Source organism: Chamaea fasciata, unplaced genomic scaffold (genome assembly GCF_029207755.1).
Source record: "Chamaea fasciata isolate MVZ Bird 193981 ecotype frontalis unplaced genomic scaffold, bChaFas1.0.hap1 SCAF_13, whole genome shotgun sequence".
NCBI lineage: Eukaryota > Metazoa > Chordata > Aves > Passeriformes > Sylviidae > Chamaea > Chamaea fasciata.
The window spans coordinates 6,624,944-6,644,160 of record NW_027094098.1 but is presented as its reverse complement, the minus strand read 5'-3'; the positions used below and the strand labels follow the sequence as shown (position 1 = coordinate 6,644,160).

Genomic DNA, 19,217 nt, shown 5'->3' with positions numbered 1-19,217 from the left:
GAGGCTCAGGGCAAGCAACAGGACCCAGGTATTTGAGCCCAACTGAGTTTTTAAGAGTAGACTTTTTCTGTGAACAAACGTGTGATTTTTTTTTTTTTTGTAATTTATGTAAATAAAGTGGTTTTGGTGGTTTTTTTTTAACAAAATGGATTGTTCCAGAGCTCAGGTACAGCTGAACCTGAGAGGAGGGAACAGACCCTCGCAGAGGGCAGAGCCACATCAAAACATGGGGCCAGCACAATCAGGGGCCATGTGAAAACCCCCACTCACATCCAGCTGACCTCAGGGTGGTGGCTGCACCAAGCCGGGGGGACAGAATGACCTGCTCCAGTGGCTCCAGGGACAGGGGCCTAGGAGCTGCCAGGGGATTCAGGGCTAGAGGCTGTGGTCTTCTGCTTCAGCGGGATGATGCAGATACTGTTTTTGGCTCCTTTGATTCTCCACCATCGTCCTAGCCTGTGGATGAGAGATATGGGGGGTCACCCTCCAGCAAGACCCAGAGGAGGGGGAGGCTGCATCCCCAGGCAGCACCAGGGAGGGGGGACAGTACCGGTGCTCCTGCCCAATGCCTGCCACCAGGAAGTCACCAGCTGCTGAGAACTTGAGACTGTTGACAAAACCCACCTGGAGGGGACAGGGCTGGGTGAGGGGCTCCCACAGGCTTCTCCTGCTGCCCAAGGAGAGCCCCTGCTGAGGGACTGTCCAAGCCCAGCTCCAGAATTCCCAACCTGCCCATCCATACATACCAAGGGGATGTCCAAGAGGTGCTCCAGCTTCCGAAATCCTTCACCACACTTCCAGAGCTTCACGCTGCCACTGTGGGACCCTGGGGCACAGAGAGGAGACTGCCATGTACCCCAGCCCAGGGATGGGAGCAGGACACATGTCCCCCACAGGCTGCCAAAAGTTGCTGCCACACACCTGTGGCCAGGAGGTCACTGTTGCGCAGGGCAGCCACCGCCGAGATCCAGTAGGGCTGCTGCAGGCCCTGGGCATCCTGCTCACCGTGCGCCTGCCGAGCCAGCACCAGCGGCTTCTTCTTCGTCAGCCCCCACAGGGCTAAAGACCTGCAGGGACGTGAGGGATGAGGGGGCTGAGGAGGCACCCTGCCCACCCCAGGCAGCACCCTGGCCCCATGCTCACCCATCATCAGCACCAGACACCATGTGCTCCTCGTTGATGAGCTGGATACAGTCAATGGAGCCCCTGTGAAGAGAAGAAGCAACTGCCAGCAATTACAAGTGTGCTCTGGGATCCTGCTTAGGGGACAAGGGCTCACCAGGGCATCATCATCCCCAGGGTGCTCCTAATGATGGTCGGCACCCACACACAGCTAGACACACCTGTCCCCAGCCCCGTCTTCCACCCCAGACCTACTGGTGCCCAGAGAACACGAGCTGTGATTCCTCAGGGATCTTCCAGAGCCGCACGGTGCCATCCCGTCCTCCTGCTGTCACACAGCACTCCCGGCTCAGGCTGTCCAGCCCTGTGATGATGTCCTGGTGTCCAAACCTGGAGGAGATGACAAAGAGCTGTGGTGAGCATGGCTCTCTGCCCCCTCACCTCCTCAGGGCTGCAGGCACAGCCCTTGGAAGGGTCAGTGGGATTTCCCCAGGTCTTACAGGGTCTCCACGTATGCATTCTCCCCCACATCCCAGACCTTGACGCAGCGGTCATGGGAAGCACTGTACAGCTGGTGTGTGCCCTTTCGGAAGGACAGGCCCTGGGGACAGATGGACAGACACAGCACAGCAGTGAGGGATGCCGAGGAGGACACAGCTGCCTGGCCCCACAGGCATCGTGCCCAACATCCCCAACTCACCGAGACCGCGTCACGGTGCCCTGTGAAAATGTGCAGGCGCTTGCAGGTAGCTGCATCCCAGATCATGATCAGCTTGTTCCTGTCTCCCGTAGCCTGGCAGACAGCAGGGGACCCCTAAAACCTGCACCTTGGAGAACCACAGCCCACCCCTGCCTCCACTCCCACTCCATGGGTTTTAGGTGTCCCAGAGACCCATTCCTGACCCAGCAGAAGGTAGGGGCTGCTTGAACCCAGCAAGGAACATCTGGGCATGAGACTCTACCCCCAGGACCCTGGGAGAACACTCCCCACGGCCATCTCTCCACCTCCTGTCCCCATACCAGGTACTTGCCGTCCGATGAAATGGCCATGCAAAGGACATGGGATGCGTGCCCCATGTGCCGCTCCTCCGTGCCCTTCTTCCCCCCGGGCACCACGCACAGCCTCTTCCCACTGTCCACCTCCCCTGCAGGAAAGTCATCACAGTCACCCTCTGGGAGCCTCTCACCACTCCCAAAAGTGTCAATAAGCCTTCAACAGAGCCTGGAATTATGCACAATCCAAGAATAGCCAAGGGCCAAGCCACCTCGGCAGGCACCTGGGTCCCTGCAAGGTTTGGGCTTGGGAACAGCCAGTCACAGCCCTAGGTGAACACTTGCATTTGATGAGGGAGCCGTCCTTGGAAGCAGAAAAAATGAATCTGTCATCAGGAGAGATGACGAGGCAGGTAACAGGCAGCTGGTGTCCCCGCAGCACACGGATCCTGGCTGGATCTGGAGGCTGTACCTGCAGGAAGAGCAGGATGTGAGCTGGGCTGCCCAGGACCCTTCCCCAGGCACAGGAGTACCCCAGCACAGCACCCTGACTTCTCCAGGGTGCCAGCAGCAGGGAGAAAGGCTGTAACGTGCTTAATGTCCCCTAAGCTGGAACTTGCAGCCTGGTACCCCCAGCACCGGGCACTTACATCTTTGGCGACCAGGCGCTGTAGCCGGCCTTTCTGCTCCAACTGGGGAAGAAGGGGGAGGTTCAGCAGAGGTGGCCTCAGCCCCGGTCCCGCGGGAAGGGGACAGAACCCGCTGCCGTCAACGGGATCGCGAGGCCGCGCTCGCCCCCCCGCTCACCACGTCCTCCTTCAGCCGGTCGCCGATGAGATCCGCCGGCTCGAGATCCTCCTCCTCCTCCGCCCGCTCCTCCTCTGCGGCGGGACAGGGCATGAGGGTCGGGCTCAACGCCCGGGGCCGCCCCGCGGGACACTGGCGCCGGGCGGGACTCACCGAGCTGGCGGAGCTCCTCCAGGTACTGTTTGGCCAAGCGCAGCTTCTTCTCCTGCGGCGTCTCCTCCACCTCCTCCTCCGCTGCCTCTCGCCGCCGCCGCCCCAGCAACGGGCTGCAGGGACACGCGTGCCTGAGCATCGGTACCGGCACCCCACAGATACCGGCACCTCTTCCGGTACAGGCATCTCTCTATCTGAGACCCCTCCGGTACAGGCATCCTCCGGTCCGGCACGTCTCCGATACGAGCACCTCCCGGTCTCGGCGCCCCGCTACGGTACCAGCGCTCCCCAAGCGCAGCCGTTACCTCTCTGTCTCGGAGTCGCTAGACACTTCCTCGTCGGCGGGCCGACCGGCCGTCGCCCGCGGTCTCCCATCGGCGCCCGATGCCTGCGGAAAAAAATTGGGCGATCGACGGGACGGGAATGGGGCTGGGCGCAGCGAAAGCGCCACGGCGGCGACCCCGGCGAGGTAGCCCTTCCTCGTCCGCCTCCCTCTCTCCCTCCGGCCCGGCCCTTACCGCCGGCCGTGGCCGCCGCCGTGCCGCCGCCCCGCGCGGGGCCTTAGCCCTCCTGCCGCCCGCCGCCGCCATGCTGCCGCCGCACGTGGGCCCCGCCGCCGCTGGCAGGGCTCAGGCCACGCCCCCGACAGCTCCTATTGGCCGTGCGCGGCAGGATCCCGCCTCCTATTGGCCCTGCGGTACCACCTCCCGGTCCCGGAAGCGCGCCCTGCCCCGCCCCAGTCCGGCGGCCGCGCTGTCACTCGGGTGTGACGTCACGTGCCCCTCGGCCCGTAGCCACGCCCCCATGCCTTGGGCCCGCCCCCCGCCGCTGCCCCGCCCCTCCGGTCCCGGTGCCGGGGTGTCCCTGCCGCACGGACCGGCCACGCGTGCCGGGGACCCGCGGGCCGTTGTCAGAGCCCCTGGGTCCCCAGCGCTGCCTCCTCTGCCCCTCATGGCCCTTCGGGCTGCTGCAGCTGGCAGCCCCTCGTCGTGACAATGACATTGAGTTGCTACTTCCGAAATCATGATCAACCCGTTCTGCTCCTCAGGGACCCTTAACCAGCCTCTGCTGTCGGGCATGGCCTCTGGTCCCTTCCCATGTCCTTTGTGGAGTTCCAGGGACTCGTCCTTGGCCATGCTGGGGTAGTGTCTGTCTGTCTGGGACAGGTGGTGCTCTGAAGGGCTAAAAACTGCTTTTGTGCAGAAATTTTATTATGTGCAAACAATCTCTTTTCTCTTTGGCACAGGGGGAGTCAGGGAAGGACAGTGGGAATGCCCTGCACTGGTCTCTGCAAGGCAGCAGGCCTAGGGAGAGCCTGTCCCAGCCTGTGCAAGTGGATGCACCAGCTTGGGGACTGATGCTGCCCTCAGTCTCAGCACCCCAGAGCATGTGACAAGAGAAGCCACCCTCTCTGGCTGGAGTAGCCTGTCGAGACTACGAAGTTTTTGTCTTGGTGGCCCCAGGAACTCTTGCTCAGTCTCTGAGGCTGCAGGAATCCATGCTAGGGCATTGCAGAAGGTTCTGGTTGGACAGGGGACCCACCTCCTCATCCATCCAGGCAGCAGGAGCAGAAAGACAGCTGTGGTTAGGGAGGGGAGCTCTGCCTAGGAACTGAACGAGCTAGAACTCAAGGGAACACATCTCAAGGGTCCAAACTGCACGGCCCAAAAGGCCAGCCAGTTGGGAATCCCACCTTGGCCTCATCCGTGTCCTGGTCACGCAGGTGAAAGAGCTGTCCTGCACCTCCTGCTTCATAATCTTCTTCGTGGGGCCCTCTGTAAGCCCCATCACGACTTGAAAGAGACGGATGGAGAGGTCCCACACAGTGTCTCACTCCTTGGAAAGGAGGGGAGGGTGTGAAGATGGACATCCCCAAAAGAGCCTTGGACAGCCCTGCTCCAGAAGGGAACGGAGCTGCAGCACTGCAGGTCTGCCCAGTGGGGCTTGGTGTCCCTGGGACTGGAGGTCCTGCGGAGGGCTGGGCGGGTCAGGGCAGGGTCTGCCGCCGTCCTGCCACGGCCAAGGGTCGGTGTGTCCGTGCGGGAATTTGGGAGCAGCCCGGAGCCGTGAGGGCAGCGCGGGGCTCCAGGGCGCGGACGGTGCGTCCTCCGGCCGCCAGAGGGCGTCAGCGGGCCGGGGCGGAGGAAGTGACGGCGGCGGCGGGGCCGGAGAACGGTACGGGCGGGACCGGGCTGGGGCAGGGGGGCGCCAAGGGGAGAAGGGCAGGGAGAGGGGCTCGGCGGTGGCCCCGTGATGGGCCAGTGTTGGGTCAGTGGTGGGTTCAATGATAGGGTCAGTGATGGGATCAATCAAGGGGTCAATGGTGGGTCAGTGATGGGTCAGTTATTGGTCAGTGGCGGGTCAATGATGGGTCAGTGCTGAGGTCAGTGATAGGGTCAACGATGGGTTGGTGGGAAGGTCAGTGATGGGCCATTGAGAGGGTCAGTGGTGGGGTCAGTGATGGGTGGGCAGTAGGGTCAGAGATGGGGTCAATGGCAAGTCAAACGACAGGTCAGTAATGAGGTGAGTGTTGGGTCAGTGGTGGTCGGAGAGGGTCGGTGGTGGGGTGGGGACCTGTGTTCAGGAGGTGCAGCCATGAGGCGGGAGCAGCGATCAGCTGGCTGATGCCGTTTCAGTATCTGTGAGTGAATGCTGTGTGGTTTGGAGCAATCGGGGTGCAGGCAGGGTGAGTGCCCTGTGTGGGGGTGCAGCTTGGGTAGCAGGGGGTGCTCTGTGGGGCCCTGACTGATGTCATTCACACTGAGGAAGCGGAACACTCTGTGGTTGGTCACGAGCCTGGGCTGCTTCCTGCTGCGCTGGCACCCAGGGCAAAGGAGCCAGCAGCAGCGGGCAGGGTGAGTGTGAGAATAGTCAGCGTGAGCAGGGTACAGGTGTGAGCAGGGTGAGTGTGAGTAGAGTGACTGAGCAGGGTGACTGTGGACAGGGTGAGTGCAGACAGGGTGGGTAGCATCAAGAATGAGCACAGGGAGGGTGGGTGAGGGCAGGGTGACTGCAGGCGGGGTGGGTGGCAGGCAGATGCTGTTGGAATACTGGGCAGATGGAAGGAAACCATCACTCCTTCAGGAGTGGTGGTGAAGTCTGGCTTCTGAAGGGGACAGTGCAGGCTGGGCTGTGAGTCAGGAGTCTTCGAGCTAGGGGGGTGACCCCACCATGCCTCTTGGGGGCACCTAGGGTGTGGAAAGGGAGGCTCAGACCCTCCCCAACCCCCAGAAGGGAAGTGGGGCAGTTTGCTCAATCCTAGTTAATCAACCGGCATGATGGTTCCTCCTGCCTTCTGCCTGCGGCTTCTCCTTCGCAAGGGGAACTGCCAGACTGAGAGAGGTGACCCCACGGCACGCTGTAGGATAGGGGTTTTCTGACCCTTCAGAGGCTGTCTGGGCTCCTCAGATCTCTGACTCTGAGGACACGTGTGATGAGCTAGCTGGTCTAATAGGTGCTGAGGTGGCAGGAGCTAGTGGCAGGGTCTGGGGAGGAGGCAAGGCCAGCACTGTGCCCCCTGCCCCTCAGCTGGTTTGGCAGTGCTAGACCTTTCTGCAGGTCTCATGGCATGATTTCCTGGAGCTGGCACCATGTGCCACTTCTCTGCCATGAATCTGTTGTTTGACCTTGGACCCGCCGAACATCCATGAACTCATCTGGCTGTGCCGCTGGGGAACCGTGCCTGTACTGGGGCCAGTGGTGGGCTGTGGGGAGCACTGCGTGGTCTCTGCCTTACTGCCTCTAAGCTATGACCTGCTTGGTTTCCTGTCAGTGAGAAGAATGGGTTCCGTATCAGAGGAGCTCAGCTTGGTCCCCTTGCACCAGAGGCCGGAGCTGCTGGAAGCCTGTGCCAAGCTGCTGGGCGAGGAGTGGGGGAAGAGCCGGGCGTCGCGGCTCCACACGCTGCAGCGCTCCTCGGACGCCTTTCCTGCCTGCCTGCTGCTGCTGCGGAGCCGGGGCCCCAGTGAGACCCCTGCTGCCCGGGAGGGGCCCTGCGAGCTCGTGGGCCATGCCCGACTCTCCCGCGTGGTCGGTCGTCCCCATGACCTCTTCGTGGAGAGCGTGGTGGTGGCCCGGGCGCTGCGGGGCCAGGGCTATGGGCGGCGGCTGATGGAGGCCACTGAGCAGTGGGCCCGGGCCCGGGGCTTTCGCTGCCTGCACCTCACCACCCACGACAAGCAGCATTTCTATGCCCACCTGGGCTTTGTCCTGGGTGAGCCGGTGCAGAGCGTGGCCTTTCTCAGCCCAGCTATATCCTCTGAGGTGCTGCGGCTCTTCTCCGCCCCATCTGGGGCTGCCACTGCCACCATCACCAGGCCACGGGTACCCGCTGCTCCCCCGCCTCCCCTCCCGCCCGTCACTGTCCCCCCACCACCTCCCCCACCGACTGTGATCTGGGCGAGGGGTGTCCTGGCTGAGAGCAGCGAGCGGAGCCTCCTGGAATCCCCACACCGCGATGCCAAAGGGCTCCCCATCTTCTGGATGAAGAAGGACATCTGAGGGGCTGGGGCCCCGAGCCACTGATTAAAAGCAGTGCGGGTGGGAGCTGCCCGCCGCAGCACTGCCTGACTGCCTGCCATTCTTCAGGGCTGGCACCAGCTCCCCCAGCCTCTGTGGTTCACCCTGGCCCCATTTCTGGGGGGTGGTGCTGGCAGGGAGGTGGTTCCCATTCCCTGCCCTACCTGGGCATGCTGCCTCCATTCCCACCTGGCCCCCAGCTTCCCTGTCTGGGGCCCTGGTACCACCAGCATGGTGATCCCACTAGTGCCAACCCCCCACTACGCCAGGTTGTGGGGTTGGCACTAGTACCCAGGAGCACTTCCCAGTCCCACCAGTGTCTCTGTTCAGGATTTGCTGCAGGGCCGCTGGGGCTGATGGCATGCGGTGGCCTCCAGCATGGCTGCAGCTGTTCTCACTGAGCAGCCAGGGGAAACTGAGGCACAGGATGGCTGGGGGGCACTGTGGGAGTAGGGCATGATGGTGGGGCTGCAGAATCAGGTCCCCTGCACTGCATGGCGAGGGGGGCAGGCGGCCAAACCCCTCTAAGGCAGCCGGCGTCAGTGAGGGCCAGAGGCATGGGAGCGGGAAGGTCAGAGAGAGCGTCCGGCCTCGCAGCAAGGGATTAGCACTGCCCTTGCTGTATCACGCGGCCCTGAGCCCATTCCCCGCCTAATCCCCTCATTCTGGGCAGCTGGCCAGCACCGGGCAGGGGCACCAGACCCGTCTGGCCTTGCCTGGGCTGTGAGGGACAGAGCTGCCCCTTTGGCACTGCCATGCCTCTTGGGGGGACTCAGTCCTTCAGCATGTCACCCAGCCTGGCTCAGCGCTGTGCTGAAATGGGGACCAGGGAGTCTCAATGCCTCCACTACAGGCAGGACTGGGAGCCAGCAGGGAAATTGAGGCACCAGGGTCAGTGATTTGCAGTGCCGCTCCAGAGCTGTGCCATGGCTGTTGTCGTGGTGCAAGTAGGATCTCAGCACCAGGGAGCACAGAGGTAACACTGGCAGTGCTGAGGCAAGAGGGGTCTCAAACCCCCAAGTGTACCCAGTCCTGTCAGGTTTTGGGGTGGGCAGCATGTGCTTGCAGGACAGCCCAGCCCCTGTGGCCTAGCCAGTCCTAGCCCACCATGTGCCAGGGTGGCAGTGCCTGCATTGCTGGAATGCCCACTGCATCCCACAGCCTCACCCCCATGGCTCTCCTTTCCTCACAGGGTGCTGGCCCAGCAAGCAAGTGGTGAGGCGGGATGGTGCTGGTGCTGGCACTGTGGGCCTGCCTGGCACTGGGCACAGCCACTGAGGAGAGCCCGGCACCCGAGCCCCTGGCAGGTGGCCAGCCCTTTGCCGTGGTGTGGAACGTCCCCACCAGCCGCTGCCAGCACCGCTTTGGCGTGGGGCTGCCCCTCAGCGACTACAGCATCGTGGAGAACCAGGGTGGCCACTTTGCTGGCCAGAACATCACCATCTTCTACAAGAACAAATTTGGGCTGTACCCCTACCTGTCACAGCAGGGTATCCCCCACAACGGGGGTATCCCTCAGCGTGTCTCCCTTGACGCCCACGTCAACAGGGTGGCTGAGGACATCGGCCTCCTCCTGCGACCTGCTTTCCATGGCTTGGCTGTGGTGGACTGGGAGGAGTGGAGACCCCTGTGGGCCCAAAACTGGGGAGCCAAAAAGATGTACCGGATGGCGTCAGAGCAGTGGGTGCGGGACCAGTACGGCATCCTGCCGGCACGGCAGCAGCTCCGACTGGCCCAGCTGGAGTTTGAGCAGGCGGCACAGGCTCTAATGGAGGAGACACTTCTGGTGGGCCGAACCCTGCGCCCTGGGGGGCTCTGGGGTTTCTACCGCTTTCCCGACTGCCTCAACAGCAACTGGGCCAAGGAGGCAAACTACACCGGGCAGTGCCGGCCGGCGGAGGTGCAGCGTAACAACCATCTGGGCTGGCTCTGGGCCGCCTCTTCCGCCCTCTACCCCAGCATCTACCTGCCGCTGGCGCTGCCACCCGCACTGCGCCGCCGCTACGTGCACCACCGGCTGCGCGAGGCCCTGCGCGTGGCCGCCTTCGGGGCCAACGGCCTCCTGCCCGTGATCGCCTACTCCCGCCTCTCCTTCCGCCGCTCCTCCTGGTTCCTGCAGCTGGTAAGCACTGTGGGGCCGGGTTCCGGTTGGCACAGGGACAGAGGCTGTGTCCCCCAGACTGGTCACGTCTCTGTTGCTGGCAGGCTGACCTGGTGCACACCATCGGGGAGAGCGCGGCACTGGGAGCGGCTGGACTTGTGCTCTGGGGAGACATGTCGTACTCCCACTCGGCTGTGAGTATGGCCCCCCGCAGCACTGGAGGCAGCGGGCAGCAGGAGATGGCATGGGATGTACGGGATGGCCACATCTCCTGTGCCCACCAGGGAGAGCTGGCCAGGTCTCTGTTGCTGGGGTGGGTTCTCACTGGTGCTTCCTCCCCAGGAAAGCTGTGCCAGCTTGCGCCACTACCTCATGTCCACCCTGGGTCCCTATGTGGCCAACGTGACGGCCGCAGCCCGAGAGTGCAGCTATGGGCAGTGCCACGGACACGGGCGCTGTGTGCGCCGGCAGCCCCACGACCTGGGCAGCCTCCTGCACCTTGGGCCCGGTGCCGGCCCGCGAGCTGCTTTCCGCTGCCACTGCTACCGTGGCTGGGCAGGCGAAGGCTGTGCCCAGCGGGTACGGTTCAGCCCTGGCTCCTCCTGCCAGGTGCCTACGCATGCTCACAGCCTCTATGGGCACAAGGATCTCACATCCTCTGACACCTGCCTACCACAGGGCGCGTGGGGCTGATGAAAAAGGCTGGGGACCGCCATGGTCCCCTACCCCAGCAGTCCTGCTGCTGGCACTTCCTATGGTCTCATTAACCTAAATAAATTCTCCTGGTACAGCTGGCATGGTCTTTGCAGGCAAAGCTGGGGGACTCTGTGGTGCCCCCAGGCTGGGCACAATTGCCATTGCTACTGAGAGGAAGCACAGACCTGTCTGGCTCTGGATGGGTCCAACAGTGCCCACAGTTTTCCTGCATGGGCTCTGCCCTCATCCCATGAGCTGGCAGCCCCTTTACCCTAAGAAAGGAGGCATGGGGCACTGCTACAACCTGCTGTCGCTTTGCCACTGGCACTGTGCTGCCAGCAGCCCTGACCACGCCACCAGGCCCCCCTCCCCATAGCTATTTTTATCGCCCCCCAACCGTGTTTCTCACTGTCCTATTTTAAGCGGTGCAGTTGGCGCACTGGGAACCCAGTACCCAGCTCCTGGGGGCCCTGCACCACCTCACTGCCCGCTCACGCTGCCCAAGTGCAGGGCACAGGGAGCCATGCCCAGGGAGGCTGCAGAAGGTACACTGGGGAGTGGGCTTGGGGCTGGCGGGGGCTCTGGCACTCCAGGGGACACCGGGCGATGCGAGGCTGGGGGATTGGGATGGAAGCAATGGACGGATGCTGCCCTATGCCGTGGGGGCTGTGGATGGAAATGCCTGCCCAGGGAAGAAGGGGGTCCTGGAGGGCTGCAGGTGTAGGGCAGCAGGATTTGGGGAAGGTGCCGGCAGCTGGCGGGCACAGCCCCCTGCACCAAACCTACGTGACCAGCTGTGCCCCCCCATCGGGGGCAAGTGGGTGCAGGGATGATGGGGGTACCCACCCGTGGGGCAGTTCCTGGCCAAGGGTAGGGCCGTGGAGAGGGTCTAAGGGGACGTTAGCTGAGGCCCCCCCAACCTGCCAGCCCTGTGGGCGACACAGTCTGGACAGCAGCAGCACGGCGCCACACTGCCCTGCGACACGCCACTGACCCCGGGAGGGACTGGGAATGGGCACAGTGCCAGCCTGCCCTTCTCTGCCAAGGGCACAGTGCGTGGGCCCTGCCCACTGCTCAAAAATACACAAACACATAGAAAATAATCTTTTCCCTCTACCCCAATGCAGGCATGATTGCTTCCCAAAACGGTGCTGGAGCAATCCTGCTTCCAAAAAGCCCTCTCAGTCCCATGTGATGTGGTCACTAGAGCAGTGGACTCCAGGGGCCCCCGGCACAGCATACACCCCACATCTCCATCTGCGCACCCCCAAGCAGCACAGTACCTGCGGGGCAAGCTGGGCCACACTGCAGACTGGCACTGCCCTGCACCTGCCCACCAGCTTCCAGCTGGCCTTTGGGAGTCCCAGCCAGTCCCACAGTGCCTGGGCTATCCCGAATGGGGGGTGGCACATTCCTGCCCCCAAGCCAGGGCCAGATTCCAGCCCCACTAACAAGGCTCCGGGATCATGGCCACCAGGCACCCGCTAACTGCTCCGATGACAGCGGTGGGACCAGGGGGGCACAGCCAGTGCTTGCCCATTGTGGCTGCAGGGCTGTGCCAAAGGAACACCAGCCTTGGCTGCCCGCCCTGGTGCAGCACCGGGCTGCCAAGGCTGAGATCCCCCCAGCAGGGCTCTGGTCCCACAGGGGTGCCCAGGGCAGGTGGGGGCTGTGGGCAGAGCCCAGGCTGACCCTTTGCCTCTGCTCCAGCAGACAGCACGGGAAGGGCCGAGGGTGCTGCGCTGGCAGAGCCTGGAGACCCTGACAGCAGTGAGTCTGGAGCCATCAGCCTGCGCCCCGTGGAGTCCATCAGCGACCTGTACTGGGCCTCGGTCGGGCACAAGGGCACAGAGGGTGAGAGCACTGCAGGTGGGCTGTGCAAGCCCCAGCTGTGCCCGTGGCCAGGCTCTGACCCCTTCTCTCCCCGCCTGCAGGCAATGGCCCGGCTCCCTCCAGCAGCCTGCGCCGGCCCCCACCTCGGCCCGTGTCCCCTGTGCCCCCGCCGCTCCTGCCCACCCTGCGTCCTGTGCCCCCAGCCAGCCCCTGCCCCTGCCTCGGCCCAGGCCACCCCCTGCTGCTGGCCCTGCTGGCGCTCCTGGCACTGTCGAGCCTGGTCCTGGCCACGCTGGCCATCTACCTGAGTGGTACGTGGCACTGGGCAGGGTGACGGGGAACTATGGGGGGCCAAACTGCCCACTCTCAGCATGTCCCCATCCTCTCCCCGCAGTCCTGCAGAGCCAGTCGGTGCGGGCGCTGGCCCAGTGGCTGGAGAGCCAGGAGGACGCCGTGCACCAGCTGCGGGTAGCCAGCAGGCAGCTCTGGGCTCGCCTCAATGCCAGTGCCCAGCCTGGTGGGCACCGCTGAGCTGCCCCTGGCCCCACCATGGGCTCCAGCTGCCACGGGAAGGGGTGCTGAAGGGCAGGAGGGGGGAGCGGGCAGCCTTACCCGCTGAAACCTGGCAGCATCGCCCCTTGGGGCACAGGGACAATCCCAGCCCCTGCCCCAGGCTGTAAGAGAAAGAAACTGGGCTGTAAGGACCTGCATCTGTCCCAGTGACAGCTCTTTCTCTTAACAAGGCAGAAGGAATACTTCAATTAGCCTTTTAATTACCTCTTACAATCAAAGTCTTAGAAAATCACCATGATAGTAGATACATTCCCAGGGTGGCAGGCACTGCCAACTGGCATGGCCCTATGCCCGCCTGGGCAGTGGCCCCCCCGTAATTAATTTCCCACAAGATTACTATTTCATATAAAGCATTTGGCTGGAAAAGGGCTGAGAGTGGGCAGCTGGCAGGGCTGGGCAGAGCTTGCCACTCCAAACCACTCTGCCACCATGGCTGATACCAGACTGGCTGTGGAGGCAAGGGCTGTACCCAGCATGGCAGGGCAGGGAGAACGCTCCTGCCACAGGCACAGACACCAGGACCAGCTGCTCTGCAGCCCTGCACAACTCTGCCCTCCCATCCAACCTTCAGGCTGTGCCTGGCCACCCTGGTGCCCCTGCAGGACTGGGGAAGGTGTACACAAGCCCTGCCACTGAAAGGGGCTGCAGGAGCCTGGGTGAGACCCCCTCCCACTGTGCCACATGGATCCCCAGCCACAGAGCAGGTACACAGCAGCAAGCCACCACCTCCCCCTGCTCTTCTTTTATCCTTCCTATTTTTTGGTTAAAAAAATAAAAGAGGGGGCACCCCCCCCTTGGCTCCAGGCATTAAATACTCTGCTGTACATGAATAAAAGCCCGAGGGCTGGGGGCACCTGCCCCTCACAGTGCTGGGTCTGCAGTCCACATGGGCTGGGGGCTCTGCCCCCCTGTGCCCATCACAGCACATCTGCCCGCTTGTCCCGCACACGGCTCCGGGCTTTTGTGCGGGCTTTGAAGGCAGCCGAGTTGTAGAGGTGCTGGAAGGAGAGGGAAGGAGAGATAGGTTAGGGATGTCCCGCTGCCTACCTCCCCAGCAGTGCCCACCACACTCAGGCACTCAGCTGGAGCCCAGGGTGGCAGAGGAGAGGATTGTGGGCACCAAACTGGGACGTGGCGCGCACCTTCTCGAAGCGGGAGACCTTGCTGGCTTTCAGAGCAGCCGCATCCAGTACCAAGGGGGGCCCGAGGCCGAAGATCTCCCGTAGCAGCTCATTGTTCTGTGAAAGGAGGGGTCTGTCAACACCACTAGCACCAGCCCAGCACTCCCTGGTGCATCTGCCCAGCCCCTACCTGGAGGTGGTGGCGGATGCCGGAGCCCAGCACCTCCTTAAAGGCTTGGTAGGTGCGTTGGCGTGCCCAGCTGTCCAGGTACATGCACTCCAGGCCAAATCGGATGGTCTCCTCCTGGTACTCCCCACTCTGAGCAGAGAGAGGGGCATCAGCAATAACCTGGGCACCAGCTCTATGTGTCCCCCAGCTCTCCACAGAGAGGAATCATGAGGCAGCTGGGAAGCAGCCACACAATTGCAGGGCAGGGCACCACCAGGCTCCAGTACCTCAATGAAACGCAGGATGTCCCGGAAGATGGATCGCTGCCTCCGTCGGTCTGTCTTGGCTCGGTACTTGTTGCTCTCAGTAGCCAGGACCTTGAGTTGGGTACACAGGAACTCTGTATCCTGGTGGCACAAGTCCTCCTGCCAAAAAGCAAGGGATTTAGAGGGATGAGTTCCAGGCACTGCCCACTGCCATGGCTAGGACAGGGCAGGGGGATCACTAGGGCCAGCCCCTCTGCCTGGGTGCCTGCTGGTGATGTCAGTCAATGCCAGCTCGGCCAGGGTGTTACAGCAGCTCCCTTCCTGCTGCCCAGTTAGCGCCCACCCACTGCTCCCATTGCCACAGCCCATGCTTTACCTCCAGGTCCTGGGCCAGTTCGAAGAGCAGCGCGATGGTTTCCCCGGCCAGGATGCGCAGGGCAACACTGCTGCTGGTCAGCAGTGGGGGCAGCTGCAGCCAGCGACTGGGACAGGGAGGCAAGAGGCAGTCAGGGAGGCCAAGCACTGCCCCAGGGGCTCCCTGCTCCGCAGCTGTCTGCTTCATAGCAGCCTCCTTTCACTTCACACCCCACTCACTTGTCCAAAATGCTCCTGAGGTGGGAGGGGGGGCAGATGGTGAGGAGCAGGGACCATGACTGGAGTGCGCTGCAGTGCAGAGGGCCATGCTGGACACGTGCTGAGCCACCTTCGTCCGTGCTGGAGGTGCTGAAGATGCCCTCCAAGCAGGACAGGCATGAAACCAGGTCCTGGAGGAGAGAAACTTGCCAGTCAGACCACAGCTGCCATGAAGATGCCAAGTGAGCTGTGCACTGGGGAACAAACGGGACCCACCATGCCAAAGGGTGCCAGGAGCCCCTTTGGAGCAGTAGGGACTACTCCACCCAATCTCTGCAACACAGGTTTCCCCCCAGCTCAGTTCCAGGCTGCACAGGGAAGGGACCTGGGCTGTCACTGGTGTCCCCGTACCCCTACTCCAGCTCAACTTCAGGGTTCCCTGGCACTGTGGGCTGAGGGCAGGTGGCATGGCAGCCCCTGGGTACCCTCTTGCAGAGGTACAGATGACACCTAGGCACAGTTACCTCGAGGTCAGCAGCAGCAATGTAGCAGCACATGCCCAGGGCCGTGGCACACTGGCAAGAGAAGGGAGGCAAAGAGATTCAGAGCAGGCCCGGCTGCATCATGCCTGATGCAGCACCCAGCCAAGGGACAGCCAGGTTGGGGTGGCCCTGCTTTGCCCCACCACACTCCATACCACCCAATCCTGTCACCCTCCCGAGACTGCAGGGGCTCCCAAAGGCATTGTCTGGGCTCTGCCCTCCACGGAGGTGTCCCCAGGAGGAAAGGGACCAGGCCTTACGCTCTGCCGGGCGCTGGGGCTGGCTGTGCTGTCTGTCAGGATGCTGACAAGCAGAGGCTTCAGGTTGCAGAACACCTCTTCTCCCTCCGGGCCAGAGCCCATCTGGAGGCAGAGGAGGGTAAGGACGGTGCCTGCCAGTGCCTGTTCCTCTCCTTTACCTGTGGGCAGCACGAGAGACCTCCCTCAGACACGGGTCACCGGCCCCGCCGCCCCCCGCCCGCCTGCACCCTGACCTTTCTTGAGACACTTCTCCAGGGAGTCGGTGAGCGTGAGGCGGCGCTCCAGCAGGAACTCGGACAGGGTTTTGGAGGACAGGGCCAGGCGCAGGCTCTGCAGTGCCGCCTGCCGCGCCTTGGCGCTGCGAGAGACCGTGGGACGTCACGGGCTGGGCTATCCTGGGACGGGGCACGTCCCTGCCTCTAGCTGGCAGCGCTGGCAGGGGAGGGCAGCGTGCCCGGCGCGCCCTCGGGGGTGACAGCCGCTCCTTACCTCTTGTCCAGGAGGTTGTCCATGTGCTCTTTCAGCCTGTCCTCTACCTCCTCCTCCTGGCCTTGCTCACTCGCCGCCTCGCTCCCTGCCCGGGCGGTAGCACGTGAAGTCGGGGAGCCCGAGGGCGGGGGACACCGCGACCCACGTGGGGGTCACCATGGGGTCCGCGTGGCTCACCTGGTCCCTCGTCGGCGGGGCTGGCGCTCTCGCTGGCACTGCTGCAGTGGCTCAGCACCTCGCTGCCGGCCTCCTCCTCGCTGCCGGGCGAGCTCGCCCGCGCGCTGTCGGTGCCGCCTGCGAGGGTGCGGAGCAGACTCGTGTGAGCCCGGCGCTGCCAGCCCGGCCATGTCACACGCGTCCCCGGTCCCTCCGGTCCCCTCGCCCGCGCCCCCCCACTCACGGCGCGCGGCGCGGCGGGAGCGCGGCATGGCCGGCGCGCGCGCAGCCCGCGCCCCGCCCCCGCCCCGCCCCCGGGAGCGCCCCCACCATCTGCGCATGCGCCGCGGGAGCTGCCCGCGGCCGTCGCTGTCCCTGTTCGTTTGTCTGCCCGTTTCTCTGCCCCTCTCTCTCTCTCTCCTTGTGCAGGCGCTATGTTCACCCCTGCTCCCTCAGTATCCATGCTCCTCTCCCTGTTCTGATGCTATCTCCGCCCCTGGTCCCTGATTGGAAGGATGTGTACTGGCGTATTTACAAACAATTCGATGGGTGAGGGTGATTAGGAGAAATAGGTGTTCATGTCTTTGAAATGGGTCTTAATGTCTCTACTAACATCAAGGCACACAGAACATCAAGGTACAGAACTCAGACAGTCTGACTACAGTTTGAATTCCTGAACTTTAGAGCAATTGACAAATGGGTCTGCAAAAGTCTGTTGTAGAACTCAGCCTGAACTTCAGGGGAAAATGACATGTTCAAGGGCGGAATACGTAGCAGGTGGTTCGGGAAGGCTGTACCTTCCTAGTACCTCAGCCAATGGGGAAAGGAAGAGGGCAACATGCTGCCGGGAGTTAGGATAAAAGGAGGCTGCATCGTCCTAATGTCGGGAGAGAAATTCCATGGGGGCATGGCCCAGTGGAGTCTCTGCCTTCATTCAAATAAAGTTGCAGGACTCCTCTGTCTCCTTTATGGACGCTGGCTTTTCCTAACGTGATTTTCTGCACATCCCTGCCCCTCTCCCTGCCCCTGGCTCTGTCCTGGCTTTATCCTTATCACTGGCCACTCACTATCCCTGCCCGAACCCCTTCCTCTGTCCCTGCCCCTGCCTGCATCTCATCAGGAAAATTTCATTCCCTAAGTAAAGTACCAATTAGTCTTTCCAGTATGAAATGGTTTGGCCTTTACTAAGATCTATATAACCCGTGTTATGTTGTACACTGCATAGCTGTGCTTGGGTAGGCAGATAAGGCCCGCAGCCTGGGCCATCCAGCACCTCCCTCAGACATTCCCATCATCTGGCCTCACAGATAAGTACCCCTTGAGGTAGTGAGACTGACTCCAGGAGGAGGAAAGAAGGATGCCAAAGCCCTAGAATTGCACTGGCTTTACAAAGCCATGGGGACAGCAGGGAATTGGTGGAGCCTTGCTGTACCCCAACACTTGAAGGGTGCAGGAGCCACATGTAAACCACATTTGGGGTGCCTCAATTTGGCTGGGACAACCCCTGGGTGTGAATAAAGAATGTCTCTTTTCATGCTTATCTTGGTGTCTTGGTCTTGCTTCTCAGGCTGCATGGGCCAGGTGTGAAATGTTCATGACACCTATCCCTGCCCACAGCTCTGCCCCTACCTCTAACCGTGTCCCCAGTGCTGGTCCGCTCCCTGCCTCTCCTCCTAATATCCCTGTCCCTGCCTGTATCCCTGCCTTGTTACCCAACATTAAGGGGACACCTATCCCTGCTCCTGCCCGCACCCCTGACCTGCCCATTTGCTGCTGCTGCCAATCACAGAATCACAAGGTTGGAAGAGACCTTTAAGATCATCGAGTCCAACCCACCCCTAACACCTCAACTAAACCATGGCACCGACTGCCACATCCAATCTTTTTTAAAACAGATTCAGGGCTAGTGACTCCATCACCTTCCCGGGCAGATGATTCCAGTACTTTATCACCCTTTCCATAAAAAAAAAAAAAAAAAAAAAAACCAACAACTTTTTCCCCAATATCCAATATCTCTACTTCTGTCCTTGTCCCTGCTCCTGACTATATCCCTGTCCCTGCCCATCTCTCCTCTGCCCAATCTGTACCCCGATCACTCTTCCTGACTCCATCTCCCTCTTACTCATATCCCTGTCCCTGCTGCTGACCTTTCCCTGCCCCATCTTGCCCTCTATCCCTACCCCTCTGTCCTCCCACCCCCCAGCATCTGCCTGTCTCCTGCCCATGTCCTGACTCCCTGCCTCTTTATGCTCCTGCCCCTATTCTGTATCCTGTTCCTATTCCCATTCTTGCCAGCCCTTGCTCCCAGGAGCACATTCCCCCTCTGCCTACAGCCCCCGCCCATTCTCCTGGCCCTGCCTCACCCTGCGCCGAGTTCCCGGGTGTGAGTTTATGTTATTTGAATCTTCCCAGTTTATTTGGGCCAGGAGGGCAGTCGCGGGCTCCTTTGCACTTTCGTTTCCAGCTTGGCAGAGCCAGAAACTGAAATTGCGTGAGGAACAGAAACTGAAACTCCCGATTTCCCAGTTTAAGGCAGCACGAGCCGCAACATTGAATGCGTACTACCTGCTGCCTCCTGCTCCCGGGATAAAGGGGCACCCGGAGCTCTGGTGATGCTGGCACCGGCCGTATCCCACTGCAAGAGAGGGCACCAGCCTCCCTGGTGATGCTGGCATCAGCCGTGTCCCACTGACGGTGTTGACACCAGGACCCTCGGTGGAACTGGCTGTGTCTGCATCTCACTGCCTAGTGATGCCAGGGCATCTGCTGTCACTGGTAACAGCCTCATTCCATGGCCCGTGGTGACACCAAGATAGCTGGTGGCACTGGCCGCATCCCATTGCCC

At 62.1% G+C, this 19,217-nt stretch overlaps 5 protein-coding genes across 8 annotated transcripts; 3 read left to right on the top strand and 2 right to left on the bottom strand.

Moving 5' to 3' along the window:
• Positions 1-100: 100 nt before the first annotated feature.
• Positions 101-3,672, bottom strand: RRP9 (ribosomal RNA processing 9, U3 small nucleolar RNA binding protein). The gene is made up of 15 exons (XM_066195359.1): positions 3,594-3,672; positions 3,381-3,463; positions 3,076-3,188; positions 2,923-2,996; positions 2,766-2,807; positions 2,461-2,587; positions 2,143-2,267; positions 1,823-1,915; positions 1,623-1,723; positions 1,378-1,512; positions 1,144-1,206; positions 922-1,067; positions 747-826; positions 551-624; positions 101-456 (listed from the first exon to the last, which is right to left on the bottom strand). Exons 1-15 carry the CDS (start codon positions 3,663-3,665, stop codon positions 351-353), a joined length of 1,434 nt encoding a protein of 477 aa, XP_066051456.1. The 5' UTR covers positions 3,666-3,672; the 3' UTR covers positions 101-350.
• A 1,860-nt stretch (positions 3,673-5,532) lies between these two features.
• NAA80 (N-alpha-acetyltransferase 80, NatH catalytic subunit) lies at positions 5,533-7,600 on the top strand. 3 transcript variants are annotated; one of them, XM_066195559.1, is made up of 2 exons: positions 5,533-5,598; positions 6,848-7,600. In XM_066195559.1, the coding sequence occupies exon 2, from the start codon at positions 6,856-6,858 to the stop codon at positions 7,573-7,575; it is 720 nt and encodes a 239-aa protein (XP_066051656.1). In that variant the 5' UTR covers positions 5,533-5,598; positions 6,848-6,855; the 3' UTR covers positions 7,576-7,600. The 3 variants fall into 3 exon arrangements, with proteins under 3 accessions (XP_066051656.1, XP_066051655.1, XP_066051657.1); XM_066195558.1 differs by having other exon boundaries at positions 5,539-5,586; XM_066195560.1 differs by lacking the exon at positions 5,533-5,598 and adding an exon at positions 5,605-5,930.
• On the top strand, positions 5,558-10,484 carry HYAL3 (hyaluronidase 3). Of its 2 annotated transcripts, XM_066195557.1 has the most exons (4): positions 5,558-5,598; positions 8,786-9,715; positions 9,799-9,888; positions 10,037-10,484. In XM_066195557.1, the coding sequence occupies exons 2-4, from the start codon at positions 8,819-8,821 to the stop codon at positions 10,385-10,387; spliced, it is 1,338 nt and encodes a 445-aa protein (XP_066051654.1). In that variant the 5' UTR covers positions 5,558-5,598; positions 8,786-8,818; the 3' UTR covers positions 10,388-10,484. The 2 variants fall into 2 exon arrangements, with proteins under 2 accessions (XP_066051654.1, XP_066051653.1); XM_066195556.1 differs by lacking the exon at positions 5,558-5,598 and having other exon boundaries at positions 7,613-9,715.
• Positions 10,485-10,871: 387 nt separating this feature from the next.
• On the top strand, positions 10,872-12,948 carry LSMEM2 (leucine rich single-pass membrane protein 2). The gene is made up of 4 exons (XM_066195548.1): positions 10,872-10,935; positions 12,104-12,244; positions 12,325-12,534; positions 12,618-12,948. The coding sequence occupies exons 1-4, from the start codon at positions 10,914-10,916 to the stop codon at positions 12,752-12,754; spliced, it is 510 nt and encodes a 169-aa protein (XP_066051645.1). The 5' UTR covers positions 10,872-10,913; the 3' UTR covers positions 12,755-12,948.
• Positions 12,949-13,594: 646 nt separating this feature from the next.
• On the bottom strand, positions 13,595-16,644 carry IFRD2 (interferon related developmental regulator 2). The gene is made up of 12 exons (XM_066195547.1): positions 16,617-16,644; positions 16,394-16,510; positions 16,217-16,301; positions 15,961-16,085; positions 15,728-15,885; positions 15,450-15,500; positions 14,947-15,116; positions 14,729-14,834; positions 14,374-14,511; positions 14,108-14,236; positions 13,939-14,034; positions 13,595-13,794 (listed from the first exon to the last, which is right to left on the bottom strand). Exons 1-12 carry the CDS (start codon positions 16,642-16,644, stop codon positions 13,714-13,716), a joined length of 1,284 nt encoding a protein of 427 aa, XP_066051644.1. The 3' UTR covers positions 13,595-13,713.
• Positions 16,645-19,217: the final 2,573 nt, after the last annotated feature.

What these genes read in the sequence shown, in the direction of transcription:
- LSMEM2 (XM_066195548.1), top strand. Translation starts at nt 10,914, where the DNA reads ATGCCCAGGGAGGCTGCAGAAG. An exon ending in GCCCAGGGAGGCTGCAGAAG is followed by an intron (nt 10,936 to 12,103) that starts GTACACTGGGGA and finishes CTGCTCCAGCAG; the next exon opens with ACAGCACGGGAAGGGCCGAG. An exon ending in GCTGGCCATCTACCTGAGTG is followed by an intron (nt 12,535 to 12,617) that starts GTACGTGGCACT and finishes CTCTCCCCGCAG; the next exon opens with TCCTGCAGAGCCAGTCGGTG.
- RRP9 (XM_066195359.1), bottom strand. Translation starts at nt 3,665, where the DNA reads ATGGCGGCGGCGGGCGGCAGGAGGGCTAAGGCCCCGCGCGGGGCGGCG. An exon ending in AGCGACTCCGAGACAGAGAG is followed by an intron (nt 3,189 to 3,380) that starts GTAACGGCTGCG and finishes GTGTCCCTGCAG; the next exon opens with CCCGTTGCTGGGGCGGCGGC. An exon ending in ACCGGCTGAAGGAGGACGTG is followed by an intron (nt 2,808 to 2,922) that starts GTGAGCGGGGGG and finishes CTTCTTCCCCAG; the next exon opens with TTGGAGCAGAAAGGCCGGCT.
- IFRD2 (XM_066195547.1), bottom strand. Translation starts at nt 16,644, where the DNA reads ATGCCGCGCTCCCGCCGCGCCGCGCGCC. An exon ending in CCCCGCCGACGAGGGACCAG is followed by an intron (nt 16,302 to 16,393) that starts GTGAGCCACGCG and finishes CCGCCCGGGCAG; the next exon opens with GGAGCGAGGCGGCGAGTGAG. An exon ending in AGGTCTCCCGCTTCGAGAAG is followed by an intron (nt 13,795 to 13,938) that starts GTGCGCGCCACG and finishes CTCTCCTTCCAG; the next exon opens with CACCTCTACAACTCGGCTGC.
- HYAL3 (XM_066195557.1), top strand. Translation starts at nt 8,819, where the DNA reads ATGGTGCTGGTGCTGGCACTGTGGGCCTGCCTGGCACTGGGCACAGCC. An exon ending in CCTCCTGGTTCCTGCAGCTG is followed by an intron (nt 9,716 to 9,798) that starts GTAAGCACTGTG and finishes TGTTGCTGGCAG; the next exon opens with GCTGACCTGGTGCACACCAT. An exon ending in TGTCGTACTCCCACTCGGCT is followed by an intron (nt 9,889 to 10,036) that starts GTGAGTATGGCC and finishes CTTCCTCCCCAG; the next exon opens with GAAAGCTGTGCCAGCTTGCG.
- NAA80 (XM_066195558.1), top strand. Translation starts at nt 5,559, where the DNA reads ATGGGGTCAATGGCAAGTCAAACGACAG. An exon ending in AATGGCAAGTCAAACGACAG is followed by an intron (nt 5,587 to 6,847) that starts GTCAGTAATGAG and finishes GTTTCCTGTCAG; the next exon opens with TGAGAAGAATGGGTTCCGTA.